Source organism: Danio aesculapii, chromosome 4, assembly GCF_903798145.1.
Source record: "Danio aesculapii chromosome 4, fDanAes4.1, whole genome shotgun sequence".
NCBI lineage: Eukaryota > Metazoa > Chordata > Actinopteri > Cypriniformes > Danionidae > Danio > Danio aesculapii.
The window spans coordinates 3,003,461-3,028,460 of record NC_079438.1 but is presented as its reverse complement, the minus strand read 5'-3'; the positions used below and the strand labels follow the sequence as shown (position 1 = coordinate 3,028,460).

Genomic DNA, 25,000 nt, shown 5'->3' with positions numbered 1-25,000 from the left:
TTAAGCAGATGCAAGTGTGTGCATCCCACAGAGGGCCTCAAACACTCACACATACACACACACACACCTGCAGCAGGAAGGGCTCGGGGACGCTGAAGAGCCGCTCCACAAACTGCAGCATGTCCTGCTTAAAGTGGCTGTAGGAGCTGAGCTGCAGCACTGAGTGAGAGGAGCGCCGGCAGCGGATCAGGTTCAGCAGCAGCTTCTTCTGTCACACACACACACACACACACACGCACGCACACACACGCACACACACAAATAAAAAAATACAATGATTCAAATATAATCGGAAGTGAAGGCAATATGCAATAAAAGAGTAGAACGCAGAGCTAAATGTGTAATAAAGTAATCTGAATGTAATCCAGAAGTAGTCAGATTACTCCATCATAAATGTGTAATAAAGTAATCTAAATGTAATCCAGAAGTAGTCAGATTACTCCATCATAAATGTGTAATAAAGTAATCTAAATGTAATCCAGAAGTAGTCAGATTACTCCATCATAAATGTGTAATAAAGTAATCTAAATGTAATCCAGAAGTAGTCAGATTACTCCATCATAAATGTGTAATAAAGTAATCTAAATGTAATCCAGAAGTAGTCAGATTACTCCATCATAAATGTGTAATAAAGTAATCTAAATGTAATCCAGAAGTAGTCAGATTACTCCATCATAAATGTGTAATAAAGTAATCTAAATGTAATCCAGAAGTAGTCAAATTACTCTACCATAAATGTGTAATAAAGTAATCTAAATGTAATCCAGAAGTAGTCAGATTACTCCATCATAAATGTGTAATAAAGTAATCTAAATGTAATCCAGAAGTAGTCAATTACTCTACCATAAATGTGTAATAAAGTAATCTGAATGTAATCCAGAAGTAGTCAGATTACACTACCATAAATGTGTAATAAAGTAATCTAAATGTAATCCAGAAGTAGTCAAATTACTCTACCATAAATGTGTAATAAAGTAATCTAAATGTAATCCAGAAGTAGTCAGATTACTCCATCATAAATGTGTAATAAAGTAATCTAAATGTAATCCAGAAGTAGTCAATTACTCTACCATAAATGTGTAATAAAGTAATCTGAATGTAATCCAGTAGTCAGATTACTCCATCATAAATGTGTAATAAAGTAATCTGAATGTAATCCAGAAGTAGTCAGATTACTCTATTATAAATGTGTAATAAAGTAATCTGAATGTAATCCAGTAGTCAGATTACTCCATCATAAATGTGTAATAAAGTAATCTGAATGTAATCCAGAAGTAGTCAGATTACTCTATTATAGATGTGTAATAAAGTAATCTAAATGTAATCCAGAAGTAGTCAGATTACTCCATCATAAATGTGTAATAAAGTAATCTAAATGTAATCCAGAAGTAGTCAATTACTCTACCATAAATGTGTAATAAAGTAATCTAAATGTAATCCAGAAGTAGTCAGATTACTCCATCATAAATGTGTAATAAAGTAATCTAAATGTAATCCAGAAGTAGTCAAATTACTCTACCATAAATGTGTAATAAAGTAATCTAAATGTAATCCAGAAGTAGTCAGATTACTCCATCATAAATGTGTAATAAAGTAATCTAAATGTAATCCAGAAGTAGTCAATTACTCTACCATAAATGTGTAATAAAGTAATCTGAATGTAATCCAGAAGTAGTCAGATTACTCTATTATAAATGTGTAATAAAGTAATCTGAATGTAATCCAGTAGTCAGATTACTCTATTATAAATGTGTAATAAAGTAATCTGAATGTAATCCAGTAGTCAGATTACTCCATCATAAATGTGTAATAAAGTAATCTGAATGTAATCCAGAAGTAGTCAGATTACTCTATTATAAATGTGTAATAAAGTAATCTGAATGTAATCCAGAAGTAGTCAGATTACTCTACTATAAATGTGTAATAAAGTAATCTAAATGTAATCCAGAAGTAGTCAGATTACTCTACTATAAATGTGTAATAAAGTAATCTAAACGTAATCCAGCAGTAGTCAGATTACTCCATCATAAATGTGTAATAAAGTAATCTAAATGTAATCCAGAAGTAGTCAGATTACTCTACCATAAATGTGTAATAAAGTAATCTAAATGTAATCCAGAAGTAGTCAGATTACTCAATCATAAATGTGTAATAAAGTAATCTAAATGTAATCCAGAAGTAGTCAGATTACACTACTATAAATGTGTAATAAAGTAATCTAAATGTAATCCAGAAGCAGTCAGATTACTCCATCATAAATGTGTAATAAATGTAATCTAAATGTAATCCAGAAGTAGTCAGATTACACTACTATAAATGTGTAATAAAGTAATCTAAATGTAATCCAGAAGTAGTCATATTACTCTACTATAAATGTGTAATAAAGTAATCTAAATGTAATCCAGAAGTAGTCATATTACTCTACTATAAATGTGTAATAAAGTAATCTAAATGTAATCCAGAAGTAGTCAGATTACTCTACCGTAAATGTGTAATAAAGTAATCTAAATGTAATCCAGAAGTAGTCAGATTACACTACTATAAATGTGTAATAAAGTAATCTAAATGTAATCCAGAAGTAGTCAGATTACACTACCAGAAATGTGTAATAAAGTAATCTAAATGTAATCCAGCAGTAGTCAGATTACTCTACCATAAATGTGTAATAAAGTAATCTAAATATAATCCAGAAGTAGTCAGATTACATTACTATAAATGTGTAATAAAGTAATCAAAATGTAATCCAGAAGTAGTCAGATTACTCTATTATAAATGTGTAATAAAGTAATCTAAATGTAATCCAGAAGTAGTCAGATTACTCCATCATAAATGTGTAATAAAGTAATCTAAATGTAATCCAGAAGTAGTCAGATTACTCCATCATAAATGTGTAATAAAGTAATCTAAATGTAATCCAGAAGTAGTCAGATTACTCTACCATAAATGTGTAATAAAGTAATCTAAATGTAATCCAGAAGTAGTCAGATTACACTACTATAAATGTGTAATAAAGTAATCTAAATGTAATCCAGCAGTAGTCAGATTACTCAATCATAAATGTGTAATTTGACAAGGCTTCTATGTTTGTTCTTGTTGTCAATTGCAGAAGAAATGATGGATGAAAGTTTTCTGATAAGCCGCTGTGACAGCTGCAGACACTGTGAAACGTGCGTGCTCGCAAGGGGGAGTCAGATTTGTCCGGGGAGTCAGTTTCGATACATTAACGCCACTGCATGTTACTTCAGTGATGGGTCGTTCTTGAACGATTCGTTCATTTTGAACTAATCTGTTATATAACTCACGGAGTGAATCATTCATTTGTGCAAGTGGAGCTCACGTGCTGCCTTGGAGAGGTCTGTTACACGCAGAATGCTCACGTGTGGCCTCAAACCATATCAATATGAACAATATTGGATAATCCTGCAACAGTTTGGGGAATCATATTGATATATCCTCAGAACTCGATATCCCGCACACCCCTACTTAATACAAACACACTTAAACATGAACACATAGACATCACCTATACGCTGTGTAACTGCAGGTTAACCATGTTTATATGGTTTATATGTGTTGTAACTGGTGAATTTACTAGTAATTACTAACTACACACTAAGGTAACTTCTCTAATTCAGTTGTACTGCACATTGTGTGTAGAGCTGCTTTGAAACAATCATTATCGTGAAAGCGCTCCACAAACAGCCCTGAGCTGAAGCTGACAGGAGGAACTCACCTTCCCAGCAGAGTCTGAGGAGGAGCTGAAGTGTTTGAGCATCTCCTCAGCCTTCTCGAACTCACCGCTCCTGATACACACCATCACCAACTGCACACACACACACACACCAACAGAGGTATCATACACCAAATATAAAGCTAGTGTGCTACTGGAGAGTGTGCAGAGGAGAGTCACAGTCACAGACTTACAGACAGATCAACACATCTGCCGGCTCCACCACCACAGAGGAGCCAGATACTGTTCAATAAATCAAGACATGACTCGGAGAGATCATCATCTACATGATCTACTTCCTCCAACAAGAGGTGTAAAACTGCTGAGCTCCTGAAATAGGACACTCTATACAACAAGGACAGAGCCGTGTGTTTGTTCCCAGTATAGAGATATCTGTTAAACTAATCTCCATCACTTTTACTAAACTTCCTGTGCTTTCCAAAGCTTTCCAGGTCTGGATAACGCCGTGTCAAACTTCCATGCAGTGTTGCCAGATTGGGCGGTTTTGAATTTGATTGTGCAGGTAAGAATTGGCATAGGTGGGTTGACAAAACGTGGGTAGTTCTTTTATATGCAACTTATTTAACAAATCTGTGTGCTCCTGCTCCATTCAGTTAGCAGTGACCAGTGCATAGCACAAACCATGTGGGCGCACACGCAAGAGGAGAAAAGCTGTGTCAAAATCCCCCCTCGCATGCACACGCATCACACAGCGCCTGCAATTAAACTCACAGCGCTTTAGCAGGACATGATTATCAAGGGTTTTTCCACAATTAACAGCAAGAACAAAGATAGAAGTGTTGTCTGATCAACAAGCAGCACCTAATTATGTTCAAATGAGTTTAAAACGCCAAATATGATGGATTTATACCATTTCAGAAGCAGAATATAGTCTAAGATTAGGTGCAGTGGGTGAGGGGGAGGCAGGCTTTCTGTGGGACCTGGTTATGTTGTGCTGCTGTTGATTGCTGTATAGTTATTGATTACGACAGTGAAAGTAACTTGGTTAAATATTATTTAATTAAATAAATAAATATTAATCTAATATTTAGTGCGTTTTGGCGGGTTTTAGACAGATTTTGGGGTGTAAAAGGTCAGCTTTATCTGGCAACACTGCTTCCATAAGCGTGTAAACCCTGTATATTCATTATTTATTCACAGCGGAGCTCAGAAATGTCTGATGTGTGACTATAGTTCAGTTTCACCATGTAATGCTGAAGACATGTACAACAAACACTAGCTGTGTATCAGTGTGCGCATTAGGCTCAGACATTAAGTTAAACACCATTAACTTAGCAAACATAGCAATAATCACCTACATCGTCTATTATTTATACATTTCAGCCTGATATACAGTATTAGTGAAGCACAGATATGGTGATGTGAATCAGTTCACTAAAGCGAATCATCTGAATCTGCTCACTGAATCGACTCTGATCATTATCAGCAAGAAAGAATCACTTTATTAACTGATTCACTTCAGCTGAGCAGAGGAGTCGATTCACCTTATGGAATCAGTTCAGAACTCTTGATTCTGAATCAAAGATTCAAATCTTTTCGCAATTGACTCCCAGTTCTAACACACACACACACACACTCTCACCATCTCGCTGATGGCGTGGCGTATGAGCTGCTGCTCTGTGTGCGGGACGCTCATGTCTCTGCAGATGTTCTCCAGCACGTCCAGAGCCGACTCCAGAGGGGTCTTGGGCTCCTCAAAGGTCAGATCTGCAGCACACACAGCACATCATCTCACACACAGCACATCATCTCACACACAGCACATGTGGAGCGCCGAGACTACGCGTCTCCGACATTCACTCACCCAGCTTGTCCCCGTTGTTGATCCTGGACAGAAACTGCATGAGGCGCAGCTTCAGGATCATGTCCGGGTGTCCGTCCACTGGTCTGACCACCACACCTGCACACAGATAAGGGGGAGAGGAGCATCTGGAGTGAGGAGTCTCTCTCTGCAGGCCATTTTGAGGGATGTAAAAACTATTGACCTGACATAATTCCTGATTTATATTAATTTCTACAGCTTCTGAGTGTCTAAAAAGAGCCACATATTGATCAATACTGTTATGAACGCTGTTCCAGCATCGAGTTATGATTGAATTTCCTCTTGTTACAGTTATGAAAGAGTTTAATAAGCAGGAATGTTCATGAGCCAATGACAGGACCAGATTGAAATGGTTTATATTTCATAATCAGACGGCTGGTTTTGAGGTTAACTGCTGCGAAACAACAATATACAGCTCTACACATGCGCCTCAGAGCACATACTGTGCTCATTTCAGTGTATTTCACATGGAGATGCACGGTGTGTGTGTGCAAATAGGCAGTGATGCAGTATGGTGTCAGCATTTAGATGTGTAGATCCTGCCTTTCAAGCTCAGGGATCTTGGGCTACAGAAGTATGCACACTACATAGTGCACTACATTTAGGGTCAGACAGCTTGTAGTGCTGTCCTAATCCCGAGTGAAGGACTTCATTCATCAATAACTACCTCATATTATTATTATTATATACTGTAAACCTGCTCTGTCCCTTATTTGCACTCTGCCTGCTACGGTAAGTACCCTTAACTGTATATGCAGTACACTTCTCTCAGAAACACAACAAATCTGACTTTGACTTCACTCATTTTGACCCACAATCCTCGTTTAGCTTGAGTGTAATCTGATGGACTGGTCATAAAGGCGCATTTTATTCAATTATACACCTGAAAGTGGAATAAATCATCATTTCACTGATGTTTATACAACATTTAGCTGCGATTTACAGTAGAAATATCAAAAATATCCTCATGGAACATGATATTTACTTCATATTTTAACCCATACAATGTGTTTACTGTTCCTACAATCACACATGTACAGTATAACCCTGATTTATGCTCCATGGGGACACATATACACACATTTATACACTCTTTTTATATTTATATCTAATATAAAGGCTAATTTTCTACTCTTTCATATCAAATAACACAGAAAAGTGAAATTTGCTGATATTTTACAGTATTCTGATCTGCTTTCTGCCTCACGTCACTGTCCACACTCGCCTCGCTCTTTCTGCAGTCCACCCGTCTGCAGTGCACTACACAGGGCTCAGTGAGCGAGTGAATGAGACAGAGCCCGTCTTCAGGAAGAGTTTGTGAGTTTCAGTTTAGCTGCAGAGCTAATGCTAGCAGACTCTCGCGCCGCTGAACTTACTCTCGATGATGTTGATGAAGTGTGTGAAGGCGGTATAATCTCCATTCCTGAACGCGCTGAAGGCCTGGAACACGTAGAAATCGAAGCTCCAGCGGTTGATGATCTGCTCGCCGCTCGGCTCGCGGGGTTTATCGCTCATTCTTGCAGGTTTAATGTGAGCCTCAGCAGCATTACTCCCGCGGGCGCGCTCAGACTGCAGGAAAGGGGCGGGGCTTAGCCGCGCGGAGGCCCTGATTGGCCAGCGGCGACGTTGACGGCGCGAACGTCACTGGAAAATATTACTTCAATAATTATTATAAGGAAAATATTAAACACAGCAGATCATTTTACAGAGCTTAATTGAGTTAATTTCAGTTTAGTTTTGACCCCAGATTAAACAAATGTTTCAGATAAATGAACTTAAAACTGAAATAATTTAGAAGTAACTGTAGTTATGAACCACACAAGCATATTTTGAATAAAACTAATTAATTTAAACTATTTAAACTGTTTTATTAGGAACACAAAACACACATTTAGCAAAATTATGAAGCTTTGGGTTTTAGAAAAGTGCATTATCATTCATTCATTCCCTTTATTCATCAGGGGTCACCACAGCGGAATGAACCACCAACTATTCCAGCATTTGTTTTATGCAGTGGATGCCCTTCCAGCCGCAACCCAGTACTGGGAGGTATTGTGATTGATCCTAACATGAAAACCGTATGAGATATGTGTGAGAGAGTTGAAAATACACCGCTATCTGCATTACGAGTCTGTTTGCACATTATTGAATTTATAACCCTGATTGTGTTGGTGTTATTGTTAATAATGCTGATCGTGTTCATAACTTTAAACACACACACACACACACACACACACACACACACACACCCGGATCCAAATGCAGGTTTTATTTCAGCAGAATGGTCAGGCAAGCAACAGTCAACACAGGAGCAAACAGATGTACAGAGGCAATCCAGAGACGTGGTCATAGACAGGCGGATGGTCAAAAGGCAGGCAGCAGGCAGCGTAAACAAACAAAACAAAGCGAAGGTCAAAACGAGGCAAGGCAGGGAAAATGCGTCGTAATGTTCACAATCAGTAAAACAAGACTCAGCAAAGTGTGTGTGTTAAGCTGTGGTCACACTGCACTTTTCTCCAGGCCAATCGAGGATCAAAACAGTGAGCACTCGCTGGCTTTTTAAATGTCTGATTATCTTGTTTAATCCCGCCCCTTTTCACTGCGCCGTACGACAGGATTTCACAAGCTCAAACTGTAGCGTGACCGCAGCTTTAGAGTACTGCATAAATAGTCCAAATAATCAGTCTTTGAGCAGCTTCAGCTGTGTGAGTATAATCAAACACGATCAGGAACCGGTGTGTGTGTGTGTGGTGCATGACTGGATCTTGTAGTTCTTGAAATGGCAAATTTGTAGTCCGTTAGCGAACTGTGTGTGTACCAGCGATCTGCACAGGCTGGAACACTGGTGACCGTGACGAAACCTTTATGAGTGTCTTTCTACTGTTGAACATAAGAGAAGATATTTTGAAGAATGCTGAAAAACGGGAACAATTCACTTCTACAGTAGGAGAAACAAATACTATAGAAGTCCATGGGCAGTGGTTTCCAGCATTCTTCTAAATATCTTATATTTAATATAACAGAAGAAAGAAACTCATAAAGGATTGACAGAAGTAAAGGATAAAGAAATGATGACAAGAACAGAAAAACTTTACACAGAAATGATGTACAAATGTAAATAAAAACATCAGACTGACCACAAACAAGTGCAGTGAACAAGATTGAGGAACAAGAAGTGAAAATATAATCAATAAAACACTGAATATCCACATTTTACTCACTAGCCAGATGTTTTTATTGAACACTTCATCAGTCATCAGTATTGACACTGTTATAATGGTGTTACTAAAGATGGACTCAACACTAATGTGAAGAGTTTTCATTAAAAACACACAGTTACACACCACTAATGAAGCAGCACACACTCCTCACACACACACACACTCTGAAACTGCACACAAACATCCATTAACACATAAATATAAGCATAAAACAGTTTTCAAACATCTTAAAGTGCATATTTCATAAGGAAAAGAAAGAAAAAAGTGTGCTGTGAGTGTGTGTGAGTGTGTGTGTGTGAAACCGGTTTTGGGAGGATGCAGATGTTTGAGGGAAATCAGTGCCACGTCTGAAGGAGGAGGAGCAGCAGAACACGTCATCTTCATCCTCATCTTCATCGCTCTGACGTCATCACCACCACAGAAACTCTTCTTCACTTAACTCTCCGAGAGTTCAAGCCGTCTCTCTCTCCGGTTCCGCGGGGCCGGTAATGCGCGCGCACTCACTCACGGTAAGATGACCGGGAAGAACAAAGGCAAGAGCAACTCGGCCTCCAGCGGGGTAACCGCGTCCGAGGAGTCCGGCAAGAACAGCCTGAGAGCCGGTAAAGCTGCGGCGGAGAGCTCCGGGGGCGGCGGAGGAGCGCGCGCGCTGATGGTGCTCGTACCCGTGGCGGCCGTGGTCGCGCTCGCAGCTGTACTTGTGCACCTGGAGCTGGAGGACATCCGACGGACGAGCAGCGGGCACGAGCAGGCCCTGAGGAGGTGTTCGGGGGCCACGCAGGAGCTGGAGGAGGCCCTGGAGCAGGTGAGAGGCCCCGAGACATAATTACCACGGTATCACTACAGTAAAAGCGCTGTCACTACTGTAAAAGGGTTTCAATTACAGTTAATGTGGTGATATTAGAGTAAAAGTGATGTTTCAGTGATTTTATTAGAGTAAAAGTGATGTTTCAGTGATTTAATTACAGTAAAAGTGACGTTTCAGTGATTTAATTACAGTAAAAGTGATGTTTCAGTGGTTTAATTACAGTAAAAGTGACGTTTCAGTGGTTTAATTACAGTAAAAGTGATGTTTCAGTGATTTAATTACAGTAAAAGTGATGTTTCAGTGATTTAATTACAGTAAAAGTGACGTTTCAGTGATTTAATTACAGTAAAAGTGATGTTTCAGTGGTTTAATTACAGTAAAAGTGACGTTTCAGTGGTTTAATTACAGTAAAAGTGACATTTCAGTGGTTTAATTACAGTAAAAGTGATGTTTCAGTGGTTTTATTACAGTAAAAGTGATGTTTCAGTGGTTTTATTACAGTAAAAGTGATGTTTCAGTGGTTTAATTACAGTAAAAGTGACGTTTCAGTGGTTTAATTACAGTAAAAGTGACGTTTCAGTGGTTTAATTACAGTAAAAGTGACGTTTCAGTGGTTTAATTACAGTAAAAGTGATGTTTCAGTGGTTTTATTACAGTAAAAGTGATGTTTCAGTGGTTTAATTACAGTAAAAGTGATGTTTCAGTGGTTTTATTACAGTAAAAGTGATGTTTCAGTGGTTTAATTACAGTAAAAGTGATGTTTCAGTGGTTTAATTACAGTAAAAGTGATGTTTTAGTGATTTAATAACAGTAAAAGTGATGTTTCAGTGGTTTAATTACAGTAAAAGTGATGTTTCAGTGGTTTAATTACAGTAAAAGTGATGTTTCAATGGTTTTATTACAGTAAAAGTGATGTTTCAGTGGTTTAATTACAGTAAAAGTGATGTTTCAGTGGTTTAATTACAGTAAAAGTGATGTTTCAGTGGTTTAATTACAGTAAAAGTGATGTTTCAGTGATTTAATTACAGTAAAAGTGATGTTTCAGTGATTTAATTACAGTAAAAGTGATGTTTCAGTGGTTTTATTACAGTAAAAGTGCCGTTTCAGTGGTTTTATTACAGTAAAAGTGACGTTTCAGTGGTTTAATTACAGTAAAAGTGATGTTTCAGTGGTTTAATAACAGTAAAAGTGATGTTTCAGTGGTTTAATTACAGTAAAAGTGACGTTTCAGTGGTTTTATTACAGTAAAAGTGATGTTTCAGTGGTTTAATTACAGTAAAAGTGACGTTTCAGTGGTTTTATTACAGTAAAAGTGATGTTTCAGTGGTTTAATTACAGTAAAAGTGACGTTTCAGTGGTTTAATTACAGTAAAAGTGATGTTTCAGTGATTTAATTACAGTAAAAGTGATGTTTCAGTGGTTTTATTACAGTAAAAGTGATGTTTCAGTGGTTTAATTACAGTAAAAGTGATGTTTCGGTGATTTTATTAGAGTAAAAGTGATGTTTCAGTGGTTTAATTACAGTAAAAGTGACGTTTCAGTGGTTTTATTACAGTAAAAGTGACGTTTCAGTGGTTTAATTACAGTAAAAGTGACGTTTCAGTGGTTTAATTACAGTAAAAGTGACGTTTCAGTGGTTTAATTACAGTAAAAGTGACGTTTCAGTGTTTTTATTACAGTAAAAGTGACGTTTCAGTGTTTTTATTACAGTAAAAGTGACGTTTCAGTGGTTTAATTACAGTAAAAGTGATGTTTCAGTGGTTTAATTACAGTAAAAGTGATGTTTCAGTGGTTTAATTACAGTAAAAGTGATGTTTCAGTGTTTTTATTACAGTAAAAGTGACGTTTCAGTGGTTTAATTACAGTAAAAGTGACGTTTCAGTGGTTTAATTACAGTAAAAGTGATGTTTCAGTGGTTTAATTACAGTAAAAGTGACGTTTCAGTGGTTTAATTACAGTAAAAGTGACGTTTCAGTGGTTTAATTACAGTAAAAGTGATGTTTCAGTGTTTTATTACAGTAAAAGTGATGTTTCAGTGGTTTTATTACAGTAAAAGTGATGTTTCAGTGGTTTTATTACAGTAAAAGTGACGTTTCAGTGGTTTAATTACAGTAAAAGTGATGTTTCAGTGGTTTAATTACAGTAAAAGTGACGTTTCAGTGGTTTAATTACAGTAAAAGTGACGTTTCAGTGGTTTAATTACAGTAAAAGTGCCGTTTCAGTGTTTTTATTACAGTAAAAGTGATGTTTCAGTGGTTTAATTACAGTAAAAGTGATGTTTCAGTGGTTTTATTACAGTAAAAGTGACGTTTCAGTGGTTTTATTACAGTAAAAGTGCCGTTTCAGTGGTTTTATTACAGTAAAAGTGACTTTTCAGTGGTTTTATTAGAGTAAAAGTGACGTTTCAGTGGTTTTATTACAGTAAAAGTGCCGTTTCAGTGGTTTTATTACAGTAAAAGTGACGTTTCAGTGGTTTAATTACAGTAAAAGTGACGTTTCAGTGGTTTTATTACAGTAAAAGTGACGTTTCAGTGGTTTAATTACAGTAAAAGTGACGTTTCAGTGGTTTTATTACAGTAAAAGTGACGTTTCAGTGGTTTTATTACAGTAAAAGTGACGTTTCAGTGGTTTTATTAGAGTAAAAGTGATGTTTCAGTGGTTTTATTACAGTATAAGTGATGTTTCAGTGGTTTAATTACAGTAAAAGTGATGTTTCAGTGGTTTAATTACAGTAAAAGTGACGTTTCAGTGGTTTTATTACAGTAAAAGTGATGTTTCAGTGTTTTTATTACAGTAAAAGTGACGTTTCAGTGGTTTTATTACAGTAAAAGTGATGTTTCAGTGGTTTAATTACAGTAAAAGTGATGTTTCAGTGGTTTAATTACAGTAAAAGTGACGTTTCAGTGGTTTTATTACAGTAAAAGTGCCGTTTCAGTGGTTTTATTAGAGTAAAAGTGACGTTTCAGTGGTTTAATTACAGTAAAAGTGACGTTTCAGTGGTTTTATTACAGTAAAAGTGATGTTTCAGTGGTTTAATTACAGTAAAAGTGCCGTTTCAGTGGTTTTATTACAGTAAAAGTGCCGTTTCAGTGGTTTTATTACAGTAAAAGTGCCGTTTCAGTGGTTTTATTAGAGTAAAAGTGACGTTTCAGTGGTTTAATTACAGTAAAAGTGACGTTTCAGTGGTTTAATTACAGTAAAAGTGATGTTTCAGTGGTTTAATTACAGTAAAAGTGATGTTTCAGTGGTTTAATTACAGTAAAAGTGACGTTTCAGTGGTTTTATTACAGTAAAAGTGCCGTTTCAGTGGTTTTATTAGAGTAAAAGTGACGTTTCAGTGGTTTAATTACAGTAAAAGTGACGTTTCAGTGGTTTTATTACAGTAAAAGTGATGTTTCAGTGGTTTAATTACAGTAAAAGTGCCGTTTCAGTGGTTTTATTACAGTAAAAGTGCAGTTTCAGTGGTTTTATTACAGTAAAAGTGACGTTTCAGTGGTTTAATTACAGTAAAAGTGCCGTTTCAGTGGTTTAATTACAGTAAAAATGACGTTCTTGTGGTATTATCACAGTAAATGTGATATTAACATGGTTTTATCATAGTAAAAGTGATGTTTCCATGGAAGTAAAACAATGTTTCGGTGATTTTACTATAAATATTATGGTGAAACTATGTTTAGTGTTGTAAAACCACAGTGAATTTATAATTTGCAATGTTTAGTTTTTTACTGTTTTGCACATGTAGTAAGGCGAGATCCTCCATGATTGTGTTTGTGTGTAGATGGAGAAAATAGTTGATGATAAACAACACAAGACACTTTTAAATGGCGTATACACACTGTAAACATGTGTAAAGAGTCTCATTTCATCTTCAGTCTCACTTCATCTCTCATTCAGACTCCTAATTGAATTAGTGTGTGTGAGGAAAAAGGCAGATCATCTTTGTGTACAGTATAGCTGTAGAGTGTGTATTAAAGCAGCAGAGTTGTGTAATGATGATCAGTCATCTGCACACATTATACTCAGCTCAAATGAACATCGCTGGAGCTGCAGCCTGTGAGGAGCATGTGTTGGCCTGTGATTGGCTGACAGGGCTCTATGCTCCGCCCAGCAGCTCAGTAATTCCGTTCTGGGCTGCGCTGATCACCCCGCCTCTCAGTCTGCCTTCACACCCGAGTGAAGCACAGAGCAGAGAACAGCCAGATCAGTGGAGACGCTCCTGCTGACTCTGTTAAACCTGATCATCTGGATGTTCATTAGTGTGTCTGTAAAGCCTGGAGCGCTGAGGCCTTGAGGAACAGGTCTGCTGGATACACCTGTTTGTAGATCTACTGCTCACACTGCTGCCACTCTATACCTCATATAGATATAAACAAGTTATGGAAGTTCTACCATGAGACAGTCCGTTTCTGCAAGTAAAGCTCGGTACAGGGCTGACCTGGAGCAACACTGTTTAGTCTTCTGATATATCTGCTGCTCTATATGTGTGTGTGTGTGTGTGTGTGTGTGTGTGTGTGTGTGTGTGTGTGTGTGTACTATACTGTTGAGTATTCTGTATATCTGAGTGTTTCTCTCTCTCCTCTGTGTGTGTGTGTGCAGCTGCGCTCCCTGAAGGCGTCTCTGGAGGGTCTGGAAGGCACAGTGTCCCTGACCCGCACTGATCTGGACCGCATTGGCCGCTCCGTCCAGCAGGGGGAGCTCAACACCCGGCGCCTGGAGGACACACTGCAGGGCCTGCAGAAGAAGACCATCCCGGAGCTCTCACTGCATCTGCAGGAGCAGACGAATGCTCGCGGGAGGGAGATCACCCAGCTGGAGGAGCGGCTGTCCCAGCGGAACCGGCCTGTGGAGGAGCGCCTGGAGCAGCTGACCCGAGAACAGCAGAGCTTTAAGGAGGGTCTGCAGAAGCTGAGGGCTCGTCTGGAGGAGCAGGACGTCCCGGCGGCCCTCACACAGCAGCTGAGCACCATCAGCAGCGCTATCACCGTCCTCAACACCGCTAATGAGGTGTCGGAGGGGAACGCAGCCGTCCTCCGGGAGCAGATCTCCGCAGTCAGCACTGAACTGCAGACCAGGAACCGGGAGGTGCAGTCGGTGTCGGAGGAGATCAAGGCGGTGCGGACGCTCATACAAAGCACGGTGGGCAGTTTGAGAGCGGAGGCGTCTGAGGCCCGCTCCAGCGCTCAGGCCTCCGCAGACCAGGCCCAGAGCCTTATCCTCAAGCAGGACCAGCTCTCAGACGCCCTCCACAGCCTGGAGACCCGGCTCACTGACGGCCTGCTCAAGCTGGAGCTCCGGTTGAAGACTGCGGAGGACAGCCAGCAGCTCACGGACCTCAGCAACACACTGGACACACTGGTGTCCCAGCACCGAGCCCTGGAGGAGCAGAGAACGGAGGACGCAGAGAAGCGGAGCGCGGACCTGCAGGAGCTGAGGAGCAGGATCGAGGATCTGCAGAGACTACAGTCCGCTGTGGAGGAGATCCGGAGCAGACTGCAGGAGCTGGAGAAGGAGCTGGAGAACAGCACAGAGAGTCCGTCTGAGGAGAAGAGCAGACCCACACAGAGTCCATCTGAACCCGTCTGAGAGGAGCCGGAGCGGTCCGTCATGGGGATCAGGGTGTAGGGCAGGGATGGGCAAACTTGATCCTGGTGTCCCTGCAGAGTTTATCTCCAACCCTAATCAAACACACCTGAGTGTAGCTTTCTAACGAAGACCGGACCAGTGTGTTCAGGTGTGTGTGATCAGTGTTGGAGCAGAGCTCTGCAGGGTTGCCCATGCCTGCTGTAGGGGATGATGAATGCGGATCCGCTCTGAGATCTCCTGAATGCATCGTGATGTTCTCTGGAATCACTCCTGAGCTTGGTCTAATAGCGGGCTCAGTATTATTTACTCTCCCTCAGGTGGTTCCAGACCTTCATGAGGACACAATGAAGGATATTTGGAAGCTGAAACAACACTGACTCTTCCATAGTAGAATAATCAGAGACAGTACTGGCCAATGGTTACAGGCTTCTTCAGGATTTCTGTTGTGGAAGAAAGAACCTCCTGAAGGTGTGAAACCACAGCGAGAGACTAATAATCTGCTTTAGAAACCGCTTCTGTTCGGCTGAACATACACTACTATACCTATGACCACCTCAGGTACTGATTATGGGCTTCACTCACTGTTAAATGAGATGAAGCACTGTTTACCTCAGTTATAGCCATACTGACAGCTGAAGCTCCGTCTGCTGGTATCATCACATCAGATTCTTCTCCAGAGAGCATCTCCATGCATTCTGAAGACCTCAGAGACTCTCAGAGCCGCAGTACACGGACTCGATCTCCTCTAGCTTTATATCTGGGTGGTGGAAATGTGAACAAGTCTTTAATAATGATGATGATGATGGGTGATCTGCTGTTTCCTCAGTCTACACAGACCTGCACTGTCCTCTTTACCTCTTCAGCTGTCTTTCCTGAACTCCTCTGATTGAATGTCTCTGGTTTACAGCTGTTTTCCAATAAAACGTTTGACACACACAGTCCAGTGAACGTCTTGATGACTCGACAGGATCAAGTGGATCTCTGAAACGCCACAGCGAAATGAACCGCCAATTATTCCAGCATATGTTTTACACAGCGGATGCCCTTTCAGTTGCAACCCAGCACTGGGAGACACCCATACACACTTATTCACACACACACTCATACACCACGGCCAGTTTAGTTGATCAATTCCCCTATAGCGCATGTGTTTGGACTGTGGGGGAAACCGGAGCACCCGGAGGAAACCCACACACACCTGGACATACTCATATTAAACACATATTCTCTGTGAATTAGTGAAATGACGGTTTAAGCCAGGATGAAGCACCTGAAGAGTATTATAACAATAACAGTGTGTGTGTTTCTATTAATATGACTGAACACACAGCTTCCAAAGGTAGACTTGTCACTATAGATGGCCTTTAAACTCATCCAGACTCAGGAAATAGAAAACCACAGCACATGTTTTCATCACTATTAATAGTAATACTTTACAATAAATCACATATACTCCTGACACTCTGCTGTATAATCAGCTGTATTGTATAACAGATGCTTTAGTGGACGATGGTGGAGTCTCAGTCAGTAATTAAACACATGATGTTTATTCATATGCAGATAATCATTAATTAAACACATCATCACTGCGTTAATGAGGAAAACTGAGCTCCAAACAGTGGAGGAACACCTCTACACTCATGTAAATGACCAGCGGTGTGTGTTTCACAGAGAGTAAAGTCAGAAATATATCAATATTGAGTTATATTTGAAGATTATTATCTGGACTATCAGCAGATTTACTCCAGCATCAGACGGTGAATGAATACTGCAGAAATGAAGCAAAACCAATGAATGCTGTCAAATTAATCCATCTCGAAGCTGTTTTATAGCAGAATAATGATAGAGAGAAGCGTCCGTGAACACTTTCAGCTTTGTGAAATATTAGTGTGTGTAACAGTGTAAAGGAAGACTCTTCATATTTAACCTGTGTTACTATATAGTAGGGGTGGGCGATATGACCTAAAATTAATATCACAGTATTTTTCATCTTTTGAACGGTGACGGTATAATATCATGGTATTACTTTCAATAGCAAAATAATCTACATCTCAAGGAAGAACGGACAAAAGAAAGTCTCACTTCTATCACTCTTTAAAAGTTTCGGTTTGGGTCATTGTAAATGCTCAGTCTCGTTATGAGCTGATCTTCATTTCTCTGTGTTGGTGGAATAAAGCAGGCGAGTCAGCCGCACCAATTTATGAGCAGACAGAGCAGGATTCTCATGATGACCACCAGCGCAATTCCGCTCTGTTATGAGCCGTAGTTTCAGTGTAAACTTAGTAAAGGTGAGTTTCTTTGGCGATGATGTGTACAGTGTTAGATTTTATATTTAGCGGACATTTGCGCTGAACACGCGGTGAATGCAACGCATCGAGATTCGGGCACCTTCTCTGAAAACACTCGATTGATCTCAGCTGGTGGATCAACATTTACCTCATGTTATGATCGCTGTCATCTGCGCCATTATTATTATTATAACTTTAGGTGAGGTTTGCAAACCTGTGCACTTTTCACTCTTCAGCCGTTTGCATTTCCTGCAGTAACAGAAGCTCCCTGTTATCTGACAGCGGGAAGCGTTGAGTGACTGACAGCTAATATGAACCAATACTTCAGCAGGGTAGAGCGATTCAGCAAGTTTTTAGAGAAAATCAAATCAGATTGCACTACAACCATTATATTCAGACACACAAATGCTCCCAAATATATTATGAGGGCGCATAGATTACATTTCGGGCGCTCATGCGACCAAAATGGTTGCAATTTCGAGCCCTGTAGTATAAGGACATGTATTCAGACCACAACTGAACGTTTGAAGAAAATTGAATGCCTTATTATTTAGAATTAGCTATTATTGATGTAAATGCAGCCGTTCAAGGCGCATAATTGATTTATTACGGTATTGACGGTATTAGAAAATCCATGTTGTGGCGCAATGTCACACCGGTGATGACTATGACACCGGTGTACCGCCCACCCCTAATATATATATATATATATATATAGGGTCCAGCCAGTTAGTCCAATGACGGTGTCTACAGGTGGATGAAGCTTCACTGCATGTTCAGCCTTTCCATTGCACAATGTTGATTTACTTTAAGATATCTGACTCTAATTATAATATGAGGCGGTTCAGAATATTCACATATTTATCCTCCTTTTATCTGACTCCATTTATAAAACCCTGATGAGATCATTTACTTTAGATTATGATTGAATGAACAAGAATAATATACAATAACGATTTAAAGAGAATATTCAGAGTCCTATAACATCCAGAGTCTTGTACCGGCTGAGTACTCAATCTCTTAAACACAAGCATGTCAGTCTTGCTCATTAAACACAGGCGATTATTAGCCACTACTGTAAAAGGCAGAACTCTGCTGACTCAGATTAGAGTGTGTGTTGTGTGGTCCATATAGATCTGCTATTAATCACACTATGATCAATACTGTAGAGTTAAGCAGACTGATCTACTTAAACTGTTTGAGTAATCACGATATGAGTTAAACAGTGTTATCAGTATAGAGATGAAGGTCTGTCCGCTCAGACAGGTCTTTTACAGTCTAAATATACTTAAATTAAGGCCGATGTGTTAGTCGGAGCTCTAAGAACATCGTACAGCTCTGCTCCATCCATCATGATTTAGTCCGTCACTAGCCTGTACAGGGGCTCGTGCTGTTATGGACTTCCTGTAATCTACTAGACATAATAACACCAACTCTGATGATCCATTAGTCAGGTGAATGTGTGCTATGCTGATCCATTCAGTCAATGAATAAACGATCAATACAAGACATCAAATCCTCAAAGAGAGACTCAAGAGTACAAGATGCAGACCTGACGTCAGAATACACACATTATAGAGCATTAGAGCTCCACACTACAGGCTGATCTGGGTACAGCATCGCCCAGAACATCTAGAACATCTCTCTTCAACAGTCTAACCAAGAATCTCCTTCAAGGAGAGGTGTGTGTGTGTGTGTGTGTGTGTGTGTGTGTGTGTGTGTGTGTAATAACAAAAGGCATCTGCATATTGTGGCTAAATCTGAGGTGTTTCTGCCTACAGGGTATTTGAACAGAAGCCCCCAGGTAAAGGCGCACCCTCAGCAGTGGTTCAACAGATACCTGAAGCTTTGATTCTGTCTATTTCTCAGGAATGAGGCACTGAGACAGTCCAAATGGCATCAGACATGATAGATGAAGTCACTTGGGTTGATATAGAAGCTTCATACTTTGAGATGACCATTCTGTGTGTGTATGAAGAGAGGGTGAGTGAACGGGGGCTGCAAATGTAAATGAAGGAGAGGAGAGGAGTGAGCACGGGAGTCAGCTCATGCTTATATTTTCAAAGACATCAAAGTATATTAGTATCTCAAATCTTCCATATATATATATATAGTAATCTCAATCAGCTTCTCTTTTAATATGAGTACACCTCAGTAAATGTCCATCAGAGTGTCTCTGCAGACTGTTTTGATCAGGTCTGATTATTAAACACAGTTAAATCATGTTGATCATTAGAGCTGCTAGAGATATTCACACACTGCTGACACACGACCCTGCATTACAGTGATTTCTGCATGATATCTCCTCTTTAAGGCCTCAAACAGTGGCGTGTGCTTGTGGATTTAGTCAGGTTCAGCAGTGTGGAGCAGCTCACCTAACCACATTTACATTCCTACACACCTTCGAGCTGCCATTGGTGGGCGTGTCCTGAAGCTCCGCCTTCTTTGAGCTGTGATTGGTTGGTTGGTCATTCCACAGCAGAACAACATCCACACACTGGAGAGAGCAGTAGCAGAGCTGTGCAGGTGTGTCCACACATGTCTGATCACTCACCGAGAGATCTCTGAGGAGGTCACACACTGGACACAAGCCCACGAGGAGTGTTAAACTGTGTGTTCTCCTACACCTGAACTGAACTGGGGTCCTGATGCTCGGTGTTCCCCACTGAACGCTGATTTTCTTCTCCATGGCTCTCCAGATGTTCTTCTTGTCTGTGGTTCTCTAGATGGTCTTCTTCAGTGTCTATGATGTCTTCTCTGTGGTTCTCCAGATGTTCTTCTTGTCTGTGGTTCTTCAGATGGTCTTCTTCATTGTCTATGATGTCTTCTATGTGGTTCTCCAGATGTTCTTCTGGTCTGTGGTTCTCTAGATGGTCTTCTTCATTGTCTATGATGTCTTCTCTGTGGTTCTCCATATGTTCCTCTTGTCTGTGGTTCTCTAGATGGTCATCTTCAGTGTCTATGATGTCTTCTCTGTGGTTCTCCAGATGTTCTTCTGGTCTGTGGTTCTCCAGATGGTCTTCTTCATTGTCTATGATGTCTTCTCTGTGGTTCTCCAGATGTTCTTCTTGTCTGTGGTTCTCCAGATGTTCTTCTTCAGTATCTATGATGTCTTCTCTGTGGTTCTCCAGATGTTCTTCTTCTCTGTGGTTCTCCAGATGTTCTTCTCTGTTTTTCTCCTCCACCTCCTCCTGAGGGTTGTTGATCATGTCTTCTCTGGATTCCTCCACCTCCTCCTGAGGGTTGCTGATATCTCCTCTGGGTTCCTCCACCTCCTCCTGAGTGTTGTAGTGCAGTATGTCGTGTGCGATGTGTCCGATGCGCAGTGTGAGCTCGTCCAGCCGCTCCTCCAGCGTGTTCAGGCGTGTGTGTGTGGATCTGAGCGTGGGCTGGAGGTCTGCGCTGTAGCTGGCGCTCCTCCTCAGCGTGGCCTGCGTGCTCTGCAGCTCCAGCATGCGGGTGGAGAGTGTGTGCTGTGCGGAGGAGAGCTGCTGCAGGTGTGTGTGGAGCTGCTGCAGGCGGTGTGTGTGGCTCTCGGCGGAGCTCCTGACGGCGGACACGCGGCTGATGCTGTCGGCCAGCAGATCCCCCACGCGCCGCACCATCAGCTTCTCCAGCCGGCCCTGCTCCTCCTGCAGGCTGGAGGTGTGCTGCAGCAGGTCCTGCACCTCCATCTGCAGCCCCGACACACGCCTGACGTCTGTGCGGATGGAGGACACGCTGGAGGACACGCCGGACCACAGCACACTGCAGAACAACACACACACACACACACACATTACACAGAGGAACACAGTACACACACACTAATATGAAGACCTGCTGTGAGTTTCAGAGCTGAACAGTGTGTGTGTGTGTGTGTGTGTGTGTGCGTGTGTGTGTATACCTGCTGTGGTCGTCCATGTCCTGCAGGCTGAGGGCGAGCGAGCTGATGTTCTGCTGGAGCTGCTGAGACTGCAGAGAGAGACTGGAGAAACCCTGCTGGAGCTCTGACACCTGCTCATACACACTCTCCATCTGAGACACACACACTCCTGCGTCCACCGCAGACACCAGAGCATGCACACTCGCACACTGCACAGAGGGAGAGAAACACACACACACACACACTTTGAGTATGTAGATCAGGTCCACTTCTGAGAGCAGGTGAGTTTTACTCCAGCCGTACACTAACTCAACACACACACACACACACACACACGAGGAACAGCACAGCAGTTTACTGAACACTGTACACACTTCAGTATCTGCAGCTCTGAGTTAATGGAGGCTGCAGCACGCTGTAGTGAAGTGATCACTGTGATCAATACTGCAGTAACACACACTCCATCATGCAGGAAACTACAGCAGTGGCCCGTTTGTTTACATTACTACAGCGGTGTTACCATAGCAACAGTAGAACTCGTGATGCGTGATGACATCATCTGATTAATATTCAACTCTCCCTCTGAGCTGAATGACATCATCTTCCCAGTAGATATACACCATAACTCTCCACACGTGTGTTCAGAGCTGCAGGCTTTATGTCTGAAGTTTATTTAGGTCTACATCAGGAGCACATTTGCTTTATTATAGTAGCCTAGAGCAGTGTTTCCCAACCCTGTTCCTGGAGGCACACCAACAGTACATATTTTGGATGTCTCCCTCATCTGACCCATTCACTTCAGGTGTTGGAGTCTCTTCTGATGTTCTGCTGAGGTGATTCAGGTGTGTTTGATTAGGGAGAGCTTGAAAATGTGTAGTGTTGGTGTGCCTTCAGGAACATGGTTGGGAAACACTGGCCTAGAGGACTATTTTAGTTTGTAATCAGTGAATTTACATTCATTTTAATGTTGTAAAGACTTTATCTAGACCTGACAGTCACATGGTCCACTGTTGATGGCATTTCCAGCTAAATCCAGTAATATAGTGAGCCATTATTCCCTCAGTTCAGCGTGTTGTTGTGTACAAGTCAACTGTTAGGGTCTTTAGGGGTGTAACGGTGCACTGGGGTCTCGGTTCAGTGTGCATCTTGGGTTTTTTTCGGTCACACTTCAATACAGGTACGACAGGAATAACAACAGAACTCCAGAACTTGATTTGTCTGTTTATTCTGAACAGGCAGAAGTGCTGCGTCACACAACTGAAGAGCTTCCCATGATGCAACAGTACAAAACAAACACAACAGTGATGAAAATACCACTACACGAGGAGGAAACCCAACCGGTGCAGTACATGTCAGATACAGTCACCTTCAGCGCAGAAATCTCACTCACTTCGCCTCCACGGAGGAATGAACCGCCAATATTCAGTTAGTTGAACAATGACTTTTATTGTAAAGGCTTATATCACACACACATACACACACACACATACACACACACACACCGAATCAACATAACCTTCACCAGCAGCTCCACTCAGTAATATCAGATCTAAAGCAGTCGACCAATCAGAAGAGCTCAGAGGCGGGGCCAGTGCTGTGAGCTTCTGTTGACATGTGATGTATCCTCCACCCTCAGCTGTCATTACCTTCTCCTCCATCATCATCCTCCTTCCTCGTCTCCTCCAGCGTCTCCACCTTCCTCAGAGTGTCCTCCATCCTCTTCCTCTTCTCCTCCAGCGTCTCCACCTTCCTCAGTGTTCTCCATCCTCCTCCTCTTCTCCTCCTCCAGCGTCTCCACCTTCCTCAGTGTCCTCCATCCTCCTCCTCTTCTCCTCCTCCAGCGTCTCCACCTTCCTCAGTGTCCTCCATCCTCCTCCTCTTCTCCTCCAGCGTCTCCACCTTCCTCAGAGTGTCCTCCATCCTCCTCTCCTCCTCCAGCGTCTCCACCTTCCTCAGCGTGTCCTCCATCCTCCTCTTCTCCACCTTCCTCAGAGTGTCCTCCATCCTCCTCTTCTCCTCCAGCGTCTCCACCTTCCTCAGCGTGTCCTCCATCCTCCTCCACCCTGCGCTGACCTGTGCTCTGAGCTTCAGCAGCGCGCGCACACACTCCTCCACCCGCGGCCGCTGCGTCTCCTGCCAGGAGTGTGTGTGCCGAGCGCAGTCCTCCATCTGCTCGGTCAGGCGGTGTGTGCGCTGCGCGAGTGTGTCGGCCTGCTGCTGTAGTGTCGTGAGGCGGTGTGTGTGTCGCAGGAACAGCTCCTGCAGGTGGTGTGTGTCGTCCTGCTCGGTGCGCTCCAGCACGCGCGTGTTCCTGCCGATGCCGGCCCGCAGCTCCGTCAGCCGCTCCGTCAGCTCCGACACACTCGCCTCCGCCGCGTTGATCTGCTGCGTCAGCTGTGTGTGTGCGGCGCGCGTCTGCGTCTGCAGTGTGTGCAGCTCTGCGCCCGCCTCCGCCCGTCTGCTCCGCCAGAGCTCCGTCAGGATGTGAAGCCGCTGCTGCAGGGTGTGTGTGTGCTGCGCAGACGCCTCCTGCTCCGCCTGCATGCTCCGCCACCGCTCCGTCAGCTGCTGCAGGGTGTGTGTGTGCTGCGCAGACGCCTCCTGCTCCGCCTGCGTGCTCCGCCACCGCTCCGTCAGCTGCTGCAGGGTGTGTGTGTGCTGCGCAGAAGTGTGTGTGTGCTGCGCAGACGCCTCCTGCTCCGCCTGCGTGCTCCGCCACCGCTCCGTCAGCTGCTGCAGGGTGTGTGTGTGCTGCGCAGAAGTGTGTGTGTGCTGCGCAGACGCCTCCCGCTCCACCCGCAGGTCTGCAGACGTGTTGAAGATGGAGATGGAGTGCTGCAGCTCAGACAGAAGAGACACAGCGTCTGCGGAGGACTGCAGCTGCGCACACACACAAGTTGGTTTTGGTGAATAGTGGGGACACTCCGCAGGTCTCCATAGTGTTTATGGAGTACACACTGTCTATTCTCGCCCCCTCCACCCCTCAGAGGAGACTTTACTTTCTGACAGCTGTGTTGGAGATCAGCATGTCCTCATAATACACCTTTACCTGTAACATCCGTCACACATCCTCCTTTTACCATTTTAAATGAAAAGTCGCGCTTTATTCATCATCTGGCAGGAAAACTTCATCATTTTGAAGTTCTGAAGCACTAAACGTGTGCTCCACCTACTTCTACACCTGACCCTGTTGGTTCTTGCACTGCTGGAGGTGTCGTGGCTCAGACTGGTGTGTGTGTGTGTGTTGACTGACCTGCGCAGAGATCTCCTCCATCTTCTCCTCCATGTGCTCAGAGCTGCGGCTGCGCTCCAGCAGAGACTCGTACTTCTGCTCCACCTCTGACAGCCTCCAGCCCTGCTGCACATACAGCCTGTGGAGATGGAGAAGGGTGGAGGAGGAGTTAAACACTGTATCTGGAGGAAAATGGTTCCTATATTACCATGGAGAACCACTGTTAATATTGGATGATGGAGTAGGGTGGAGAACACATATGGAAGACTGATATGGAGGAGTTTATTCAGGGTATCTGAGTTAGCAAGAACTAACAATCACCGTCATTCAGTTTCTTTTCGGCTTAGTGCCTTAATTCATCAGGGGTCGCCACAGCGGAATGAACCGCCAACTATTGCAGCATATGTTTTACACAGCGAATGCCTTTCCA

At 42.2% G+C, this 25,000-nt stretch overlaps 3 protein-coding genes across 5 annotated transcripts in view; 1 reads left to right on the top strand and 2 right to left on the bottom strand.

Annotated features, from left to right (window-relative positions):
• The window catches only part of terfa (telomeric repeat binding factor a), a 10,845-nt gene extending 3,675 nt beyond the window's left edge, over positions 1 to 7,170 (bottom strand). Inside the window, exons 1-5 of the mRNA XM_056455016.1 lie at positions 6,950 to 7,170; positions 5,556 to 5,651; positions 5,334 to 5,458; positions 3,734 to 3,823; positions 68 to 208 (exon numbers count right to left, since the gene is read on the bottom strand). Of these exons, the coding sequence (XP_056310991.1) occupies positions 68 to 208; positions 3,734 to 3,823; positions 5,334 to 5,458; positions 5,556 to 5,651; positions 6,950 to 7,088 (591 nt within the window). The 5' untranslated portion in view covers positions 7,089 to 7,170. The remainder of the gene's footprint in view (positions 1 to 67; positions 209 to 3,733; positions 3,824 to 5,333; positions 5,459 to 5,555; positions 5,652 to 6,949) is intronic.
• A 2,014-nt stretch (positions 7,171 to 9,184) lies between these two features.
• Positions 9,185 to 16,121, top strand: ckap4 (cytoskeleton associated protein 4). The gene is made up of 2 exons (XM_056455365.1): positions 9,185 to 9,599; positions 14,199 to 16,121. The coding sequence occupies exons 1-2, from the start codon at positions 9,309 to 9,311 to the stop codon at positions 15,183 to 15,185; spliced, it is 1,278 nt and encodes a 425-aa protein (XP_056311340.1). The 5' UTR covers positions 9,185 to 9,308; the 3' UTR covers positions 15,186 to 16,121.
• A 3,639-nt stretch (positions 16,122 to 19,760) lies between these two features.
• The window catches only part of ikbip (IKBKB interacting protein), a 5,962-nt gene continuing 722 nt past the window's right edge, over positions 19,761 to 25,000 (bottom strand). The window contains exons 2-4 of one of the 3 annotated variants that reach the window (XM_056455362.1): positions 24,592 to 24,709; positions 21,360 to 21,547; positions 19,761 to 21,220 (exon numbers count right to left, since the gene is read on the bottom strand). In XM_056455362.1, coding sequence (XP_056311337.1) covers positions 20,095 to 21,220; positions 21,360 to 21,547; positions 24,592 to 24,709 — 1,432 coding nt within the window. In that variant the 3' untranslated portion in view covers positions 19,761 to 20,094. Of the gene's footprint in view, positions 21,221 to 21,359; positions 21,548 to 22,547; positions 24,219 to 24,591; positions 24,710 to 25,000 lie in introns of those variants that run through there. The other 2 variants (XM_056455363.1, XM_056455364.1) reach the window with 2 other exon arrangements.

Coding starts and splice junctions, on each gene's coding strand:
- ckap4 (XM_056455365.1), top strand. CDS start 9,309: ATGACCGGGAAGAACAAAGGCAAGAGCAACTCGGCCTCCAGCGGGGTA. Junction 9,600..14,198: donor TGGAGGAGGCCCTGGAGCAG/GTGAGAGGCCCC, acceptor GTGTGTGTGCAG/CTGCGCTCCCTGAAGGCGTC.